The sequence below is a fragment of the Lucilia cuprina genome, chromosome 3, assembly GCF_022045245.1.
Source record: "Lucilia cuprina isolate Lc7/37 chromosome 3, ASM2204524v1, whole genome shotgun sequence".
Lineage (NCBI taxonomy): Eukaryota > Metazoa > Arthropoda > Insecta > Diptera > Calliphoridae > Lucilia > Lucilia cuprina.
Window position 1 is genome coordinate 49,092,452 of NC_060951.1, and position 16,638 is coordinate 49,109,089.

The 16,638-nt window shown below is 29.4% G+C and overlaps 1 protein-coding gene across 2 annotated transcripts; it reads left to right on the forward strand.

The window, feature by feature from the left end:
- Nucleotides 1-557: 557 nt before the first annotated feature.
- Nucleotides 558-6,346, forward strand: LOC111675737 (neutral alpha-glucosidase AB). Of its 2 annotated transcripts, none has more exons than XM_023436564.2 (7): nt 558-610; nt 2,540-2,673; nt 2,738-2,879; nt 2,944-3,038; nt 3,096-3,596; nt 4,076-5,561; nt 5,623-6,346. In XM_023436564.2, the coding sequence occupies exons 2-7, from the start codon at nt 2,573-2,575 to the stop codon at nt 6,049-6,051; spliced, it is 2,754 nt and encodes a 917-aa protein (XP_023292332.2). In that variant the 5' UTR covers nt 558-610; nt 2,540-2,572; the 3' UTR covers nt 6,052-6,346. The 2 variants fall into 2 exon arrangements, with proteins under 2 accessions (XP_023292332.2, XP_023292331.2); XM_023436563.2 differs by having other exon boundaries at nt 610-749.
- Nucleotides 6,347-16,638: the final 10,292 nt, after the last annotated feature.

A 16,638-nucleotide genomic window follows, 5' to 3' on the forward strand; every position in this document is an offset into this window, starting at 1 on the left:
AAAAAAAATTATTTATATTTTTTCTATTTGTTGCAATTTTTTGAGTTTTTTCGACTTCTTTCTATTTTCGACTTCTTCCGACTTTTTGACTATTTTCGACTTCTTCCGATTTTTTTCGACTTCTTTCGACTTTTTCCGACTTTTCGACTTTTTTCGACTTTTTCTGACTTTTATTTAAAAAGTCGACTTTTCGACTTTTGGAACAAAATAGTCGACTTCGACTTTTCGACTTTTTTCGACAAAAAATCGATTGTTCGATTATTCGAAAGTCGATTTATAGAACCCTAATTGGCACAAAAATAAATTTAGCGATTTCTTACAATCAATGATACTACATTACCCACGAAACTGTATTATCATATATTTTATAAACAACAAGATGCATTATTATAAATCTTAAAAAGTTATACATACTTAAATTTATTAAAATGCTTTTGAATTCTTTAAAATAACGGACAACACAATATTTTTAGTCTATGCACAATATAATGTAGAAATAACCAAATTTTCAAATAGCTACTAAACTGGTCACAAAATCGCTAAATAAGATATAAAATTAGCACTGTTGAAAACACTGTTTAGTTGTCAAATCATCACAAAGAAAAGTGGGGTAAGTTCAAGAGAAGCCGGTAGAATTTTCTTTATCAACATATTTTTTTCTTTTTTTTGCAAAACTATTTTAAAATATATTAAAGATACTAGTTCAAATTGTTTAATATACCTTTACAATTTAGTTAACAATAAAAAGTGTAAGTTCCCGTGTTTCTAATTAAATCCTTAATTAGGGAAAGTTTTGTTTTTTAACTTGCGAAATAATGGCGAATTATTGTGTTGCTTTTGTAAAACATTTAGGATTTTTGAAAGAATATTTGAAGGTGGAATACTATATTATAATTAAAAACAAATAATTTTTTGTGTTTTTAAGAAATTGCGAATTAAAATTTGTTTGAAAATATTAAATAAATAACATTTGTTGTATAGATTTATATTAGTACACAAATTATGTTTTAGCTGTTTGGACGACAGAATGACGTGTACAAAGTTATTTACAATTTGTTTTTACACCCTACACGACTAGTGACGAGATGAATTATATGTTTATTATGCGACATACAAAAAGTACCCAGCAGTTCGACAAAGAGTCAATGCATACGAGAAAGACAGTCATTTCCACTAATAGTTAACCACCTAGATGATCGTAATTCGTATGTTTTGGGTCATTCGTCACGAATGTACCTTTTGTAATCGAGAATGAAGACAGTCGTCACTTTAGTGTCCACTTTGTAAGTGAGAGCGGAGACAGTCGTCTCTTTACTGTCCTCAAGTAACCTAGAGATTATACTCTTAAAAGTAGTTTTTTTTTGTTGTACTTCCGTTGTAAAATACCCTATATCTTTTGGAGAAATGATTATTACTTTCTACTAATATGCCACCATCTGGTTGACTCAAATTTATATCTTTCGGTTCAATAGTCACATTATTGCCCCATAGTATTCTAGAGATTAGACACTTAAAATTTTTAAATTTTAGTTCCATTAATATCTTACCACCTGGCTGACTCCAATTCGTATGTTTTTGGTCTTTCGTCACAAATAAACTTTTTGTAAACGTGAATGAAGACAGTCGTCACTTTAGTGTCTCCTTTGTAAGCGAGAGCGGAGGTAATCGTCTCTTTACTGTCTCTTTGTAGGGTGTAGAGAGACGATTGACTTCTTCGTAGGACAAGCCTATGTTAAAATAATAATTGTCTCTTTGTAGGCTTCCTCGTAGGACAAGCCCATGTTAAAATGGTTGGTCACCTAGGTAGTCAGGTGGCTAGGGGCCACCACAAGTGGTAGGTTAAGTGGTCAGTTCGGGACTGTTCCGTCGAACTGCTGGGTAACTACATACTAACAATACTACCTAATATCAGTATAAATAACTTATGTAAGCGTAAATCCCTCTACCGAAATTTTTGATTATAGGCCCATCAAAAAGCCCTTGCACCCATATATCTTCTCTTTCAGAATATATTTTTTTTGTCAAATAATTGAAATTATAAATTATTAAACAAGAATGCATAGTCGGTCATGCCGGAGTATACATTCTTGTTTTTTGCAAATGTATTTTCCTACACTCTTAGCGAATTGTTAATGTAATTTTGATTAATAGCAATTAGTACTTGAAATTTTTTGTAAAGGTTAGAAAGAATTTTTTACGATAAATATTAAAATTGAAAATTATTTTAGTCTGCATGTGTCAAGTGGTAGGTTAAATAGGTCAGTCTCTTCTTATTGTACACAGTACGTATACTAAAGGGCCAAATTCAAATTCAACCTACTTAACTACACATACAGTTTTTAAATTTTAAAATTTAATTTGGACCAGTGTGTTTCTAGTATTAACCCATTTTTGGGAAAACACATAAACACTAAAGCGAACCAGGAATTCCAGTTATTCTTTGTAGACGTAGCATGCATTTCTTAAAAAATACATTACATTTTCCAACTGTTGGTTATTTCTTAATTAAATTAATTTTTTACATTTTATTTTTTCCCAGTGACGCAAAAGCTAAATTGATATTTGTTTGACAATGCGTTTGGCAATATTTTTATTAATATTCTGCATATTTCATTATGGTTTTGGAGTAGATCCAACAAATTTCAAAACATGTGAACAAAGCAGTTTCTGCAGGTAAGTGTAAAAAAATATAAAAACTGCTAAAAATAAAAAAAACCTAAAAATTTCAATCTTAAAGACGTTGCCGCAAAGTACAACCGGGAAATTCGAAATTCGCTTTGGTACCGGGCTCTATGAACACCTATTCAAATGCTATAACAGCTGATTTGATAAACAAAGATACTCAACATTTATTTGTTTTCAAATTGGAGGCTTTAGTGGTCAGTTAACTTAATAAATTGTTTAAAGAATTAATAAAAGCATATTCCCTTTTTATTTTATTAGAATAACAGATTCCGCATATTAATCGATGAAAAAACTCCTTTAAAGCCCAGATACAAAGTGGAACATGTGTTAACAGGTGAACCTCAGCCAGACACGTAAGTTAATTTTTTATAATTTATTTATTTTACATCCTAAAATATTTCTCCTTTTAGTCTTACTGTTGAGAAGGAAGATAAATCCGAAATAGTTTTAGCATCTGGCAATAATAAAGCTGTCATTGCAGCCGATCCCTTCCGTGTTGATTTCTATGAAAATAATGTTTTAGTTGTTTCCGCCAATGCCCGAGGTTTAATGAATTTCGAACATTTACGCAATAAACCTCAAGGGAATCAAGAAGATGGTCAAGAAGCTGAGGGCGAAAATAAGGAAAATCATGTTGTAAATACACCAGAAGATAGCGATCCTGGTGCTTGGGAAGAAAACTTTAAATCTCATCATGATTCAAAACCCTATGGTCCTGAGGCTGTTGCTTTAGATTTCTCTTTCCCTGAAGCTGAGGTTCTCTTTGGTATACCTGAACATGCAGATAGTTTTGTTTTGAAATCGACTTCCGGTACTGATCCGTATCGTCTATATAATTTGGATGTTTTTGAATACCTTATTGATAGTAAAATGGCATTGTATGGTTCAGTTCCAGTACTATATGGTCATGGGTAAGTGTTATTTCTTTAAGTTGCTTGTTGAATGTTAGTTTGTAACTGAAATTTGTATACCTTTTTACAACAAATTAACTGAAAATGGCAATCAATAATATTTTATGTTTTGAATTTTTAAAAACTCGAATTTCTAAAAGATTTAAAAGATGATAAAATGATTCATGCATGATTCACTTGATACCTCTTGCCAATTTTTTTCCATTTTTCCATTTCTTATTGAAAAATTGATTTTTTCTAAAATCAAAATATTTTTTTAAAATAATCGAATTTATTTAAAAATCTTGTTTTAAATAAATGTATTTTTGATAAAAAACACGATTTTCATAAAAAATCTAACAATTTTCAAAAATTTTGAATTATCAAAAAATTTCAGAATTTTGAAAAATATTCAAGGTTAAACAAAAATTCCAAATTTTTTTATTTAAAAACGAAGTTCTTCGCCAAAAAAATGAAATTATACTTTTATTGTATTTAAGCGCACAACGTACTGCTGGCGTTTACTGGCAAAATGCTGCTGAAACCTGGGTAGATATTTACACCGCCGAAACAAATGTTGTTTCATCTATTGTCAAATTTGTATCGGGTTCTCGTAAAGTTGATCCTCCAGCTGCTCATTTCATGTCTGAGTCTGGTATTATTGACGCCTTCATTTTAATGGGTCCCACCCCCATTGACGCATTCAAACAATACACTTCCCTAACCGGTACCGCCAACTTACCACAGCTCTATACTTTAGCTTATCATCAATGTCGCTGGAATTATAATGATGCTAAAGATGTAGAAACTGTATCCACTAAATTCGATGAATATGACATACCCATGGATATAATGTGGTTAGATATTGAATATACCGATGGTAAGAAGTACTTTACTTGGGATCAATTTAAATTTGCCGATCCCTTAAGTATGATTAAAAATCTCACCGATGTGGGACGTCATTTGGTGATTATTATTGATCCTCATATTAAGCGTGATAGCGGTTACTTCTTCCACAACGATTGTACCGAAAAGGGTTACTATACTAAATTGCGTGATGGCAAGGATTATGAAGGTTGGTGCTGGCCTGGTTCTGTAAGTTATCCAGATTTCTTCCGTAAAGATGTGCGTGATTATTATGCTGAACAATACATGCTGTCAAACTTTAAAACTGTTACCTCCGATGTCATGTTTTGGAATGATATGAATGAACCTTCGGTATTCAATGGTCCAGAGGTGACAATGCCTAAGGATTTAATTCATCACGGGGACTGGGAACATCGTGATGTACACAATTTATATGGTCATATGCATATCATGGGTACTTATGAAGGTTTGATTAAACGTGATCCCAACCAGAGGCCTTTTATCTTGACCAGAGCTCATTTTGCTGGTTCTCAACGTTATGCCACTATTTGGACTGGTGATAATATGGCCGATTGGGGTCATTTGCAACATTCAATTAAAATGTGTTTGTCGGAAGCCGTTGCTGGTTTTTCAAATTGTGGTGCTGATGTTGGTGGTTTCTTTGGCAATCCGGATGCTGAATTGTTTGAAAGATGGTATCAGACTGGCGCTTTCTTACCCTTCTTCCGTTCTCATGCTCACATTGATACCAAGAGACGTGAACCTTGGCTATATCCCGAAAAGACTCGTTTGGTTATACGTGATGCTATACGTAAGAGATATTCTTACTTGCCTTTGTGGTATACCATGTTCTATGAACACGAAATTGATGGCAGTCCTGTTATTAGACCTATGCTGGCTCATTATCCCAAAGATAAGGATGCGTTCGCCATTGATAATCAATTGTTGTTGCAAGATCGCATATTGGTTAGACCAGTTATGGAACAAGGTGTTAGCAAAGTTGATGTCTATTTCCCAGCCATTGATGACAAGAAAACTGGTGATTTGTGGTATGATGTGGATAATTTGCAAAAACACGACAAGGTTGGAAAGGAGACTATTCAAGTTGATGAGTATAAGGTAAGGAAAACTTGGAAAATTTTAAAACTAATAGTAATAATTCTATTTTGTTTTCCTGTAGATTCCTGTTTACCAACGTGGTGGTTCTATTGTACCCAAAAAAGAACGTATACGCCGTGCTGCTACCCTCATGAAAAATGATCCTTACACTCTTATCGTTTGCTTAGATCGTAATGGCAAAGCTGAGGGTACGCTTTACTTGGATGATGAGAAATCATTTGATTATCGTCAAGGCAAATACATTTATGTTAACTATAAATTCGATGGCACTAAATTGACCAACCATTTCGTACAAGCTCCAAATTATGATTCAAAATCATGGATTGAACGTATTGTTATAGCAGGTCTGGATCGTCAACCCAAATCGGCCACCATCACTGTCGATGGTGCAAAACAAGAATTGGAAGTATTACCTTATGAAAAGGGTTACGCTATACGTAAACCAGCTGTAGCTATACACAAAGATTTTGAAATTAAACTTAATTATTAGATTTACTTAAACTAATTTTTAAACTAAGTTGTTTGTCCCCCCCAAAAAAAAATAGGAAAACAAAAAATTTAGTTATTAACTATATAAACAGGGTTTTAGAAAAACGTGATTATAATTTTATTCAAAATTCCATTTTATTTTGTTTGCCTGCAAGCTACTATTATACTCTTCAATTTGTATTTTAAATATGTATGTAATGTTTTTTTAATTATCTTGAAATAACACTAGTAAATCATCTCAATACAAGAGAAATTTACAATTTGTAGCTAAAATTAAATAAAGACACTTCACACAATTCAACAGGTGTTTTACTTTCCAATTGTTTTAAAATTTTTTGTTTTACATTGGCATTTCTTGGAAGTTTTTCGTATTACAAAGTTTAGCCCGAAAATAACTTTCTATTAAAAATATATGTATCCAGTTAATATTTAAGAAATAATAGCATGTTTGATCGGTCAACAATTGGACAAAATCGGAAGTTAATTATATTTGAAAATTATTTAAATTTTTAATTTTTTAATTCAATATATGTATTTTTATATATTGTTGCTACACAGCTTTATTGATACATATTTGTTTGACAATGCGTTTGGTAATATTTTTAATAGTTTGCATATTTCATTATAGTTTTGGAGTATATCCAACATATTTCAAAACATGTAAACAGAGCAGTTTTTGCAGGTGAGAGTAAGAAGTAAGTAAGAAAACATAAAATTGCTTTTAAAGGCGTTGTCGTAAAATACAACCGGGAAATTCGAAATTTCCCTTGGTACCCGGTTCTCTAAAGACCTATTAAAATGCTACAATTGCAGATTTAATAAACAAAGATACTCAACATTTATTTGTTTTTAAATTGGAGGTTTTAGTGTTAAAACGACATAAGTAATTGCTTTATGAATTTGATATGTAATACATTTTTCATGGATCATGAATTAGGAATTCAAAAGAATAACAGATTTCACATATTAATCGATGAAAAGTCGTCATTAAAACCGAGATACAAATTGGAACATGTATTGATAAAAGAACCTCAGACAAAAACGTAAGTTTATTTTCCTTTTTAATTAACAATAACTTTATTTTGAATATTTCCGAAATATTATTAGTTTCTGGCATCAATAAAGTAGTCATTGCTGTCGATCCCTTCCGTTTTGATTTTTATGAGAACCATGTTTTAGTTGTTTCCACCAATGCCCGAGGTTTAATGAATTTCGAACATTTACGTAATAAATCTCAGACTAAACTAAAAGTCTGATCTTGGACCGAAAATTTTATATCTTATCATGATTCGAAACCTAATGGTCCCGAAGTTGTTGCTTTGGATTTCAGCTTTCCCGAAGCTGAGATATTCTTTGGTATACCAGAATATGCTGATAGTTTTGTTTTGAAATCGACTTCGGGTACGGATCCTTATCGGCTATATAATTTTGATGTGTCTGGATATGTTATTAATAGTAAAATGGCATTGTATGGTTCTGTTCAGTGTTATATGGCCATGGTTAAGTTTTTTACACAGATTCTATCATAAGCTTGTTTTGTTTATAACTCAAGTATGATGCAATTACGGTGGATGGTGCAACACTATATTTGGAACAATCAACTTTTAAAAAAGGGTTTACTATACGTCCACAAGCTGAAGATATACACAAATAATTTGAAATTAAACTTAATTATTAGAACTATATAATAAAACAATTTGAAAAATTGTAATATTTAAGTATTACCGTTTTGTTTGCAAAATTTTTGTAATTATAATTTTCGATTTGAATTTGAAATATGTTTGTATTATTTACTGAAATAACTCTAGAAATCATCTCAATACACATAAAATCTACTATTTGCTGTAAAAATTTGAATAACGACACCCAACATAACTCAACAAGTGTTTTACTTTCCAATTGTTTTCTTATTTTGTGTTTATACCATCATTTCTTGGAAGTATTCCATATTACAAAAACCGCAGAATCATAATCAAGCACCACCTACACTGGAAGTTTCGTTGTAACATTGTTGCTTTTTTATTGGCAACGTTTTGGTTCCTTTTTTATTATTTATGAAAGTTGTGGGTGATTTTATTTTTGTAAACTACTTTTTTTGTGATGTTGTTATGAGATATTAAGGGCTAAGACTTGCGCACTTGTTACATTGCAATAGGAAATAAAGTATAAAATGCTGGACAATTGAATTGCAGGGTTTAGAAGAAATGGTTTATTTGAGCATTAAGTTGTTTATGGGAAGAGTTGTTTAAGGCTAAATTTATGTATTAATAAATACAGCTTAAGGAATCATAGGAATAATAGTAAGCTGTGGACGACTAACTAACTAACTAACTAACTAACTAACTAACTAACTTACTTACTTACTAACTAACAAACTAACTTACTAACTAACTAACAAACTAACTAACTAACTAACTAACTAACTAACTAACTAACTAACTAACTAACTAACTAACTAACTAACTAACTAACTAACTAACTAACTAAATAACAAACTAACTAACTAACTAACTAACTAACTTACTAACTAACTTACTAACTAACTTACTAACTTCCTAACTTACTAACTTACTAACTTACTATCTTACTAACTTACTAACTAACTAACTTACTAACTAACTAACTAACTAACTAACTAACTAACTAACTAACTAACTAACTAACTAACTAACTTACTTACTAACTTACTATCTTACTAACTAACATACTAACTAACTTACTAACTAACTAACTAACTAACTAACTAACTAACTAACTAACTAACTAACTAATTAACTATCTAACTATCTAACTAACTAACTAAGTAACTAACTAACTAACTAACTAACTAACTAACTAACTAACTAACTATCTAACTATCTAACTAACTCACTAACTAACTTACTAACTAACTAACTAACTAACTAACTAACTAACTAACTAACTAACTAACTAACTAACTAACTAACTAACTAACTAACTAACTAACTAACTAACTAACTAACTAACTAACTTACTAACTTACTAACTTACTATCTTACTAACTTACTATCTTACTAACTAACTAACTTACTAACTAACTAACTTACCAACTTAACTAACCAACTAACTAACTAACTAACTAACTAACTAACTAACTAACTAACTAACTAACTCACTTACTAACTTACTAACTTACTAACTTACTTACTTACTAACTTACTAACTTACTAACTTACTAACTTACTAACTTACTAACTTACTAACTTACTAACTTACTAACTTACTAACTTACTAACTTACTAACTTACTAACTTACTAACTTACTAACTTACTAACTTACTAACTTAATAACTTACTAACTTACTAACTTACTAACTTACTAACTTACTAACTTACTAACTTACTAACTTACTAACTTACTAACTTACTAACTAACTAACTTACTAACTTACTAACTTACTAACTTACTAACTTACTAACTTACTAACTTACTAACTTACTAACTTACTAACTTACTAACTTACTAACTTACTAACTTACTAACTTACTAACTTACTAACTTACTAACTTACTAACTTACTAACTTACTAACTTACTAACTTACTACCTTACTAACTTACTAACTTACTAACTTACTAACTTACTAACTTACTAACTTACTAACTTACTAACTTACTAACTTACTAACTTACTAACTTACTAACTTACTAACTTACTAACTTACTAACTTACTAACTTACTAACTTACTAACTTACTAACTTACTAACTTACTAACTTACTAACTTACTACTTACTTCTAACTACTAACTACTAACTTACTAACTTACTAACTTACTAACTTACTAACTTACTAACTTACTAACTTACTAACTTACTAACTTACTAACTTACTAACTTACTAACTTACTAACTTACTAACTTACTAACTTACTAACTTACTAACTTACTAACTTACTAACTTACTAACTTACTCTTTACTAACTTACTAACTTACTAACTTACTAACTTACTAACTTACTAACTTACTAACTTACTAACTTACTAACTTACTAACTTACTAACTTACTAACTAACTAACCAACTAACTAACTAACTAACTGATATAAAAAAACTAATATTTCTTGTATGTATTTATTTATTTTACAAATATATAATTTACATTTTTTACAATTGTATGTATAACTGTGTGTAATATTTTATTATTATGCTTCATATAAAGCAATAACTTTATTATATTAAATTTTTGTTGTTTGGTTATAAATTTATTTTATTCAGCATATTTCTAGCTTAATTATACTGTGGCATTGTTGGTTATTTTCAATTAAATTTCCATTAGGACATACACAACAACGAATACGTCTATGAAAATAATAACAACTGCGATAGTGACAACACACCAATCATATCATAAACAATTTACAAATATAACTACTAAAACATATAGGCATATTAGGATGGCTGTAATTTCAGCAAATTTCTATGTTCTGCTTAAATAAATTTTGTACTTTTTAAAATGGTTTTTAATATTCGTTCGAAATATTAACCATTTTTGTTTTTAAATCAAACTATTTTTGTGTGACCAACTTAATACATATATATAATCAAGTAAAAATATATAAATAGGCAGATTTGTATATAAACAAATGAGGCAAAAAGTCAATGACAGTAGTCAGCAGTCACTGCGCCACAATTAACAGCGACTACTACAACAAAAAAGCCGACAACAACAACAATAATAATGTAAATCGTTTTATATGTGTTAGAGTATAATAGAATAATATTGGTTGATAAAAGGACTTAAAAACATTTGTGAGTTGGTTTTGTTAATGTTTTTTTTTTAGTAATATATTTTTTCAATTAACACTAAGTTCAACCGATTTTGAGGGATTTTAAAAATATTTAATTTATGCATTATTTAAACCAGTTAGAATCTAAAACTGGATATGACCGACCATATGATAGCCTACACAAGTCAGCATGTGCTAGGGTTAAATGAGATATAAAAAATTGGTAGTATTATTTAAACTTTTAGAAAACTAGGACCTTTTTAGATATCCTTTAATATTTAAAATAATTATAAGCTGAAAAACCATATTAGGGGGATACGGTTGTAAGAAGGCATGACAAAATAATGATAATAATTCAACCTTTCTCAATAGGTTATTCCTTGGTTTAAAAGAAGAGCATTTGCCAATTAATCTTGGAAATTAAGACCTATAGCCTGCGCACAAGGTTTACATGAATACAGAGGGATAGACGGATGGATGGACGGACATATGTACATAGATAAATCGACTCAGAATGTGATTGGTATAATTTAAGAACCATTAGTTTGAGATGTTACAAAAATCAGCCAAAAGGCATAATAATAAATATAAATAAAATTAAAAACATTGCTTGTAATTACCAGAACCTCATTTTCATAAATTTCATAAATCCTGCAAAGTTTAAATAGTGTTAATGTGGTTTATAATGATGCGTATTGTTTGATTGTCTGCACTTATTGTTTGAGTATTGTATTATAGTAATGTTAGTTCAAATTGACAACTTCATTAAATTGACTCTTATTATAAGAGAAATTCGAAAAAAAATTATGAAAATCTAATTCATGTTGGCAAAATGAAGTAGTTTTATTAAATGTTATATACAAACTTTCCTTCCCAAAAATGTCTACACCTTCAGTTTAAATTTAACTACTATTTCAGAGCCATATTAATATTTATATATTACACATAAATGGTTTTACACCCTTTCCTTTGCATACATAATTGATTACGTATTTAAATTTTTTGTTGCTATAACTTGCCTGTGTGATTGTGTATATTTTTTTAAATGTGTCAAATTCAACTTAAAACAAATTAAATAATTATCTTGAATTATTGTGAAACATTGATTTAAATGAAACTAATTTATATAAATAAATAAAAAACAACAAAAGAAGAAATAAAACATATAAATAAATTGATTTTAAAATAATAATTGCAATAAATTTTCAATTTAAAATTAATTAAATTATTATTAAACTATTAAATGTTAATTTCTGTAATGTACATTTTATAAAAGAAAAAAAAAAAAACTACTTTGCTCGACACAATGTGGTTATGTTATAAAAAAGTGTTCGGTGGTGTATGAGAGTTGTTTTATGAAAAAATAATAATCATACGCTCGAGTGTCTCTGTGATAAAAATTTTATTTAAGACAGTTTTTAAAACTACTTATCAGTCTTGTCTATAGACTAGACTATAGACTATACTATAGACTATACTATAGACTATACTATAGACTAGACTATAGACTAGACTATAGACTATACTATAGACTAGACTATAGACTAGACTATAGACTAGACTATAGACTAGACTATAGACTAGACTATAGACTAGACCATAGACTAGACCATAGACTAGACTATAGACTAGACTATAGACTAGACTATAGACTAGACTATAGACTAGACTATAGACTAGACTATAGACTAGACTATAGACTAGACTATAGACTAGACTATAGACTAGACTATAGACTAGACTATAGACTAGACTATAGACTAGACTATAGACTAGACTATAGACTAGACTATAGACTAGACTATAGACTAGACTATAGACTAGACTATAGACTAGACTATAGACTAGACTATAGACTAGACTATAGACTAGACTATAGACTAGACTATAGACTAGAAAACAGACTAGACTATAGACTAGACTATAGACTAGACTATAGACTAGACTATAGACTAGACTATAGACTAGACTATAGACTAGACTATAGACTAGACTATAGACTAGACTATAGTCTAGTCTATAGACTAGACTATAGACTAGACTAAAGACTAGACTATAGACTAGACTATAGACTAGACTAGACTAAAGAATAGACCATAGACTAGACTATAGACTAGACTATAGACTAGACTATAGACTAGACTATAGACTAGACTATAGACTAGACTATAGACTAGACTATAGACTAGACTATAGACTAGACTATAGACTAGACTATAGACTAGACTATAGACTAGACTATAGACTAGACTATAGACTAGACTATAGACTAGACTATAGACTAGACTATAGACTAGACTATAGACTAGACTATAGACTAGACTATAGACTAGACTATAGACTAGACTATAGACTAGACTATAGACTAGACTATAGACTAGACTATAGACTAGACTATAGACTAGACTATAGACTAGACTATAGACTAGACTATAGACTAGACTATAGACTAGACTATAGACTAGACTATAGACTAGACTATAGACTAGACTATAGACTAGACTAGACTATAGACTAGACTATAGACTAGACTATAGACTAGACTATAGACTAGACTATAGACTAGACTATAGACTATAGACTATAGACTAGACTATAGACTAGACTATAGACTAGACTATAGACTAGACTATAGACTAGACTATAGACTAGACTATAGACTAGACTATAGACTAGCTATAGACTAGACTATAGACTAGACTATAGACTAGACTATAGACTAGACTATAGACTAGACTATAGACTAGACTATAGACTAGACTATAGACTAGACTATAGACTAGACTATAGACTAGACTATAGACTAGACTATAGACTAGACTATAGACTAGACTATAGACTAGACTATAGACTAGACTATAGACTAGACTATAGACTAGACTATAGACTAGACTATAGACTAGACTATAGACTATAGACTATAGACTAGACTATAGACTAGACTATAGACTAGACTATAGACTAGACTATAGACTAGACTATAGACTAGACTATAGACTAGACTATAGACTAGACTATAGACTAGACTATAGACTAGACTATAGACTAGACTATAGACTAGACTATAGACTAGACTATAGACTAGACTATAGACTAGACTATAGACTAGACTATAGACTAGACTATAGACTAGACTATAGACTAGACTATAGACTAGACTATAGACTAGACTATAGACTAGACTATAGACTAGACTATAGACTAGACTATAGACTAGACTATAGACTAGACTATAGACTAGACTATAGACTAGACTATAGACTAGACTATAGACTAGACTATAGACTAGACTATAGACTAGACTATAGACTAGACTATAGACTAGACTATAGACTAGACTATAGACTAGAGTATGTGCCAAAGTTCATTAAATTATCTTGATAATTACGAACTGTAGAGTCGCGAACTACGTACAAGGTTTACATAAACACAGACGGACGGACGACAAACAGACAAAGCTAAATCAACTCTAATAGTAATTCTAAGCTGATTGGTATAAAGTGAATGTATGACCAATTTTTTTGGGTATTACAAACATCAACACAAATGCAAAAAATTTTTGTGGAGAATTTGATTTTATTTCGATTTTTAGACAACTAGGTTTTGCATAAAAATTTATCTCAAATATTTTTGCTGTTAAAAAGAATTGCAAAGTTAAAGTGCCTCTCCAGTTTATACTTTTTTGATTCATAGTTGTAATCATAATCTTCATTTTCTAAAATTTATATTAAAATAAGTGTGGCTTATTTCCGGCCACACTCATACATATGTATTTCTAAAAATGTATTTTATAATTGCTCGTATTCATTTCCAGCATCTGCTTTAAGTGTGTCGGGCTATAAAAGTATGTTAATTGGTTTGAAAGGAATAAAACCAAACAATTAAAACTCTAACGTAAAATGTTGGCCAAAAGTATCATGTACATATTAGTATTGTTATATATAAAAAATTATGTTAAAATAAAAACACAAAAAAGTTAAATTATGATTTTTGCACTTAAATGTATAATTTTTGAATTTAAAATTTTTTATTTAAATAATTAAATTTGATTATTAACCTTTATCCGGTAATATGTATAACTTTAAGTTCAAAAATCCTATTTTTTAATAATTGATGTCTCTTTTTGAATGTCTATATAGGTAATTTTCATGTTATATGAATATATAGTTTCAGATAAATTTCCATTACGAAAAATCCTTATCAATTATTAAAAAATAGCCTAGAAAACGTTTTGCGAAATTTTACTCAAACTACATACACTACACTATTTTATTTGCATACATGTGTGTTGTAGATTTTTAGTAGACTTGTAGGATTATTGTCTGTTGTAGTAACAGATCTTTTTATATTTGTAACATTAAACGATACAACAACATAAAACCATTGTAAACATAAAATGAACAATAAATACATAACAAAAAGAACAACAAAACTACTACAATACAGATATAAACATTTTACTACAATTGCTAGAAATAGAATGAATGTAAAAAATTGCCAAACAACTGAATTGCATACAATACAACAAAAGCAAAATAACAGCAAGAAGAACAAAAAATTCGTACGGTTGTATACAAGAGTTGTAAAAGACCACAAAATGTTTTTAATCCCCGCAACAATATTACGAACAATTAAATGTTACAAGCAACTACATCAACAATAAACATAAAAGGAGAGGAAAGAAGCGAGATATTACAGACTGCCACAACAACAAAAACGGAAATATGAACAATCATGTGAGCAATGTACATACATACATATATGTTAAGGATTTTGTAGGAAATTTAAAAATTTTTAATTGCATTAAAAATTTGTTTATGATGGATTTTACAAGTGATCATGTCTCAATTGAAATTTATATTTAATGAAAATCTTTAAAAATCATAGATAACTGTTATCTTAATTGGAGCGCTACTTATTTTATGTTTTCTATTTACAAAAACAATTCTGACACAAAATTGAAAACCATAGGCTGAATAAATTTTGAAGAACGTCGAAAACCGAATACCAACTAATTTTGATTTTAAGATATCGTGTCCTGAAATTAGAAATAATGCGCTTAGATAACTTTATTTATATTTAAATATTATAATGTTTTTAAAAACTACAGTAGAAATTTCTGTTGTAAAATTGTATTAATCACATTGTTTTCTTGATTGAAAGGTTATTGTAATGTTTTTATAGTCAATTTTGAAAATAAGTTCTAGTCATAGATTTTTATTCATTTTTTTATTACTTTCAAATCACTTCTACATCAATATAATATCAATTAAGGACCCTTCACACTTTCACACTTTGCGTACGTAAAGTCTAATGACAAATTTTAATGAAATTCCATCCGTATAACAAAAATAAGTATGAATTTATAGTTGGACATTGCCGACCATATGATACCCTACAAAAGTCAGTATGTTAAAATTGTGGATTTTAAATAAAGTAATTAATTTGTTTTATTGTGGAATATTTTTACTTACTGTTGACAAAAAAGAGATTTTCTACAATAGGGCTCATAGGGGAGAAGGGGTAAATATGGGCCTATCCTTATATATATTGGTAGATGAATTTACGCCTACTTCAAAGTCATTTATGTAGATTTTAATCGTTTATTAGTAATTATAAGTTATTTTTCACCTTCAAGTCATTTTCTGAAGGGGAGTTTGTATGGGGGCTAGGATCAAATGAGGGCCGATCACTATAAAAATTAGTATTGTCATTTATTGTTCTATAAAACAAATTTTTGCCAATTTAGACATTTAACGTAATTATGAGCCTAAAGACCCGATTCGGGGGGTACGGTTGTATGTGGGCTAAGAGAAATAATGAACCGATTTTAACCATT

Bases quoted from the DNA above. Each gene is read 5' to 3' on its own strand.
- LOC111675737 (XM_023436564.2), top strand. From the start codon at position 2,573: ATGCGTTTGGCAATATTTTTATTAATATTCTGCATATTTCATTATGGT. The intron at 2,674-2,737 runs GTAAGTGTAAAA...TCAATCTTAAAG, and splicing joins GAACAAAGCAGTTTCTGCAG to ACGTTGCCGCAAAGTACAAC. The intron at 5,562-5,622 runs GTAAGGAAAACT...GTTTTCCTGTAG, and splicing joins TTCAAGTTGATGAGTATAAG to ATTCCTGTTTACCAACGTGG.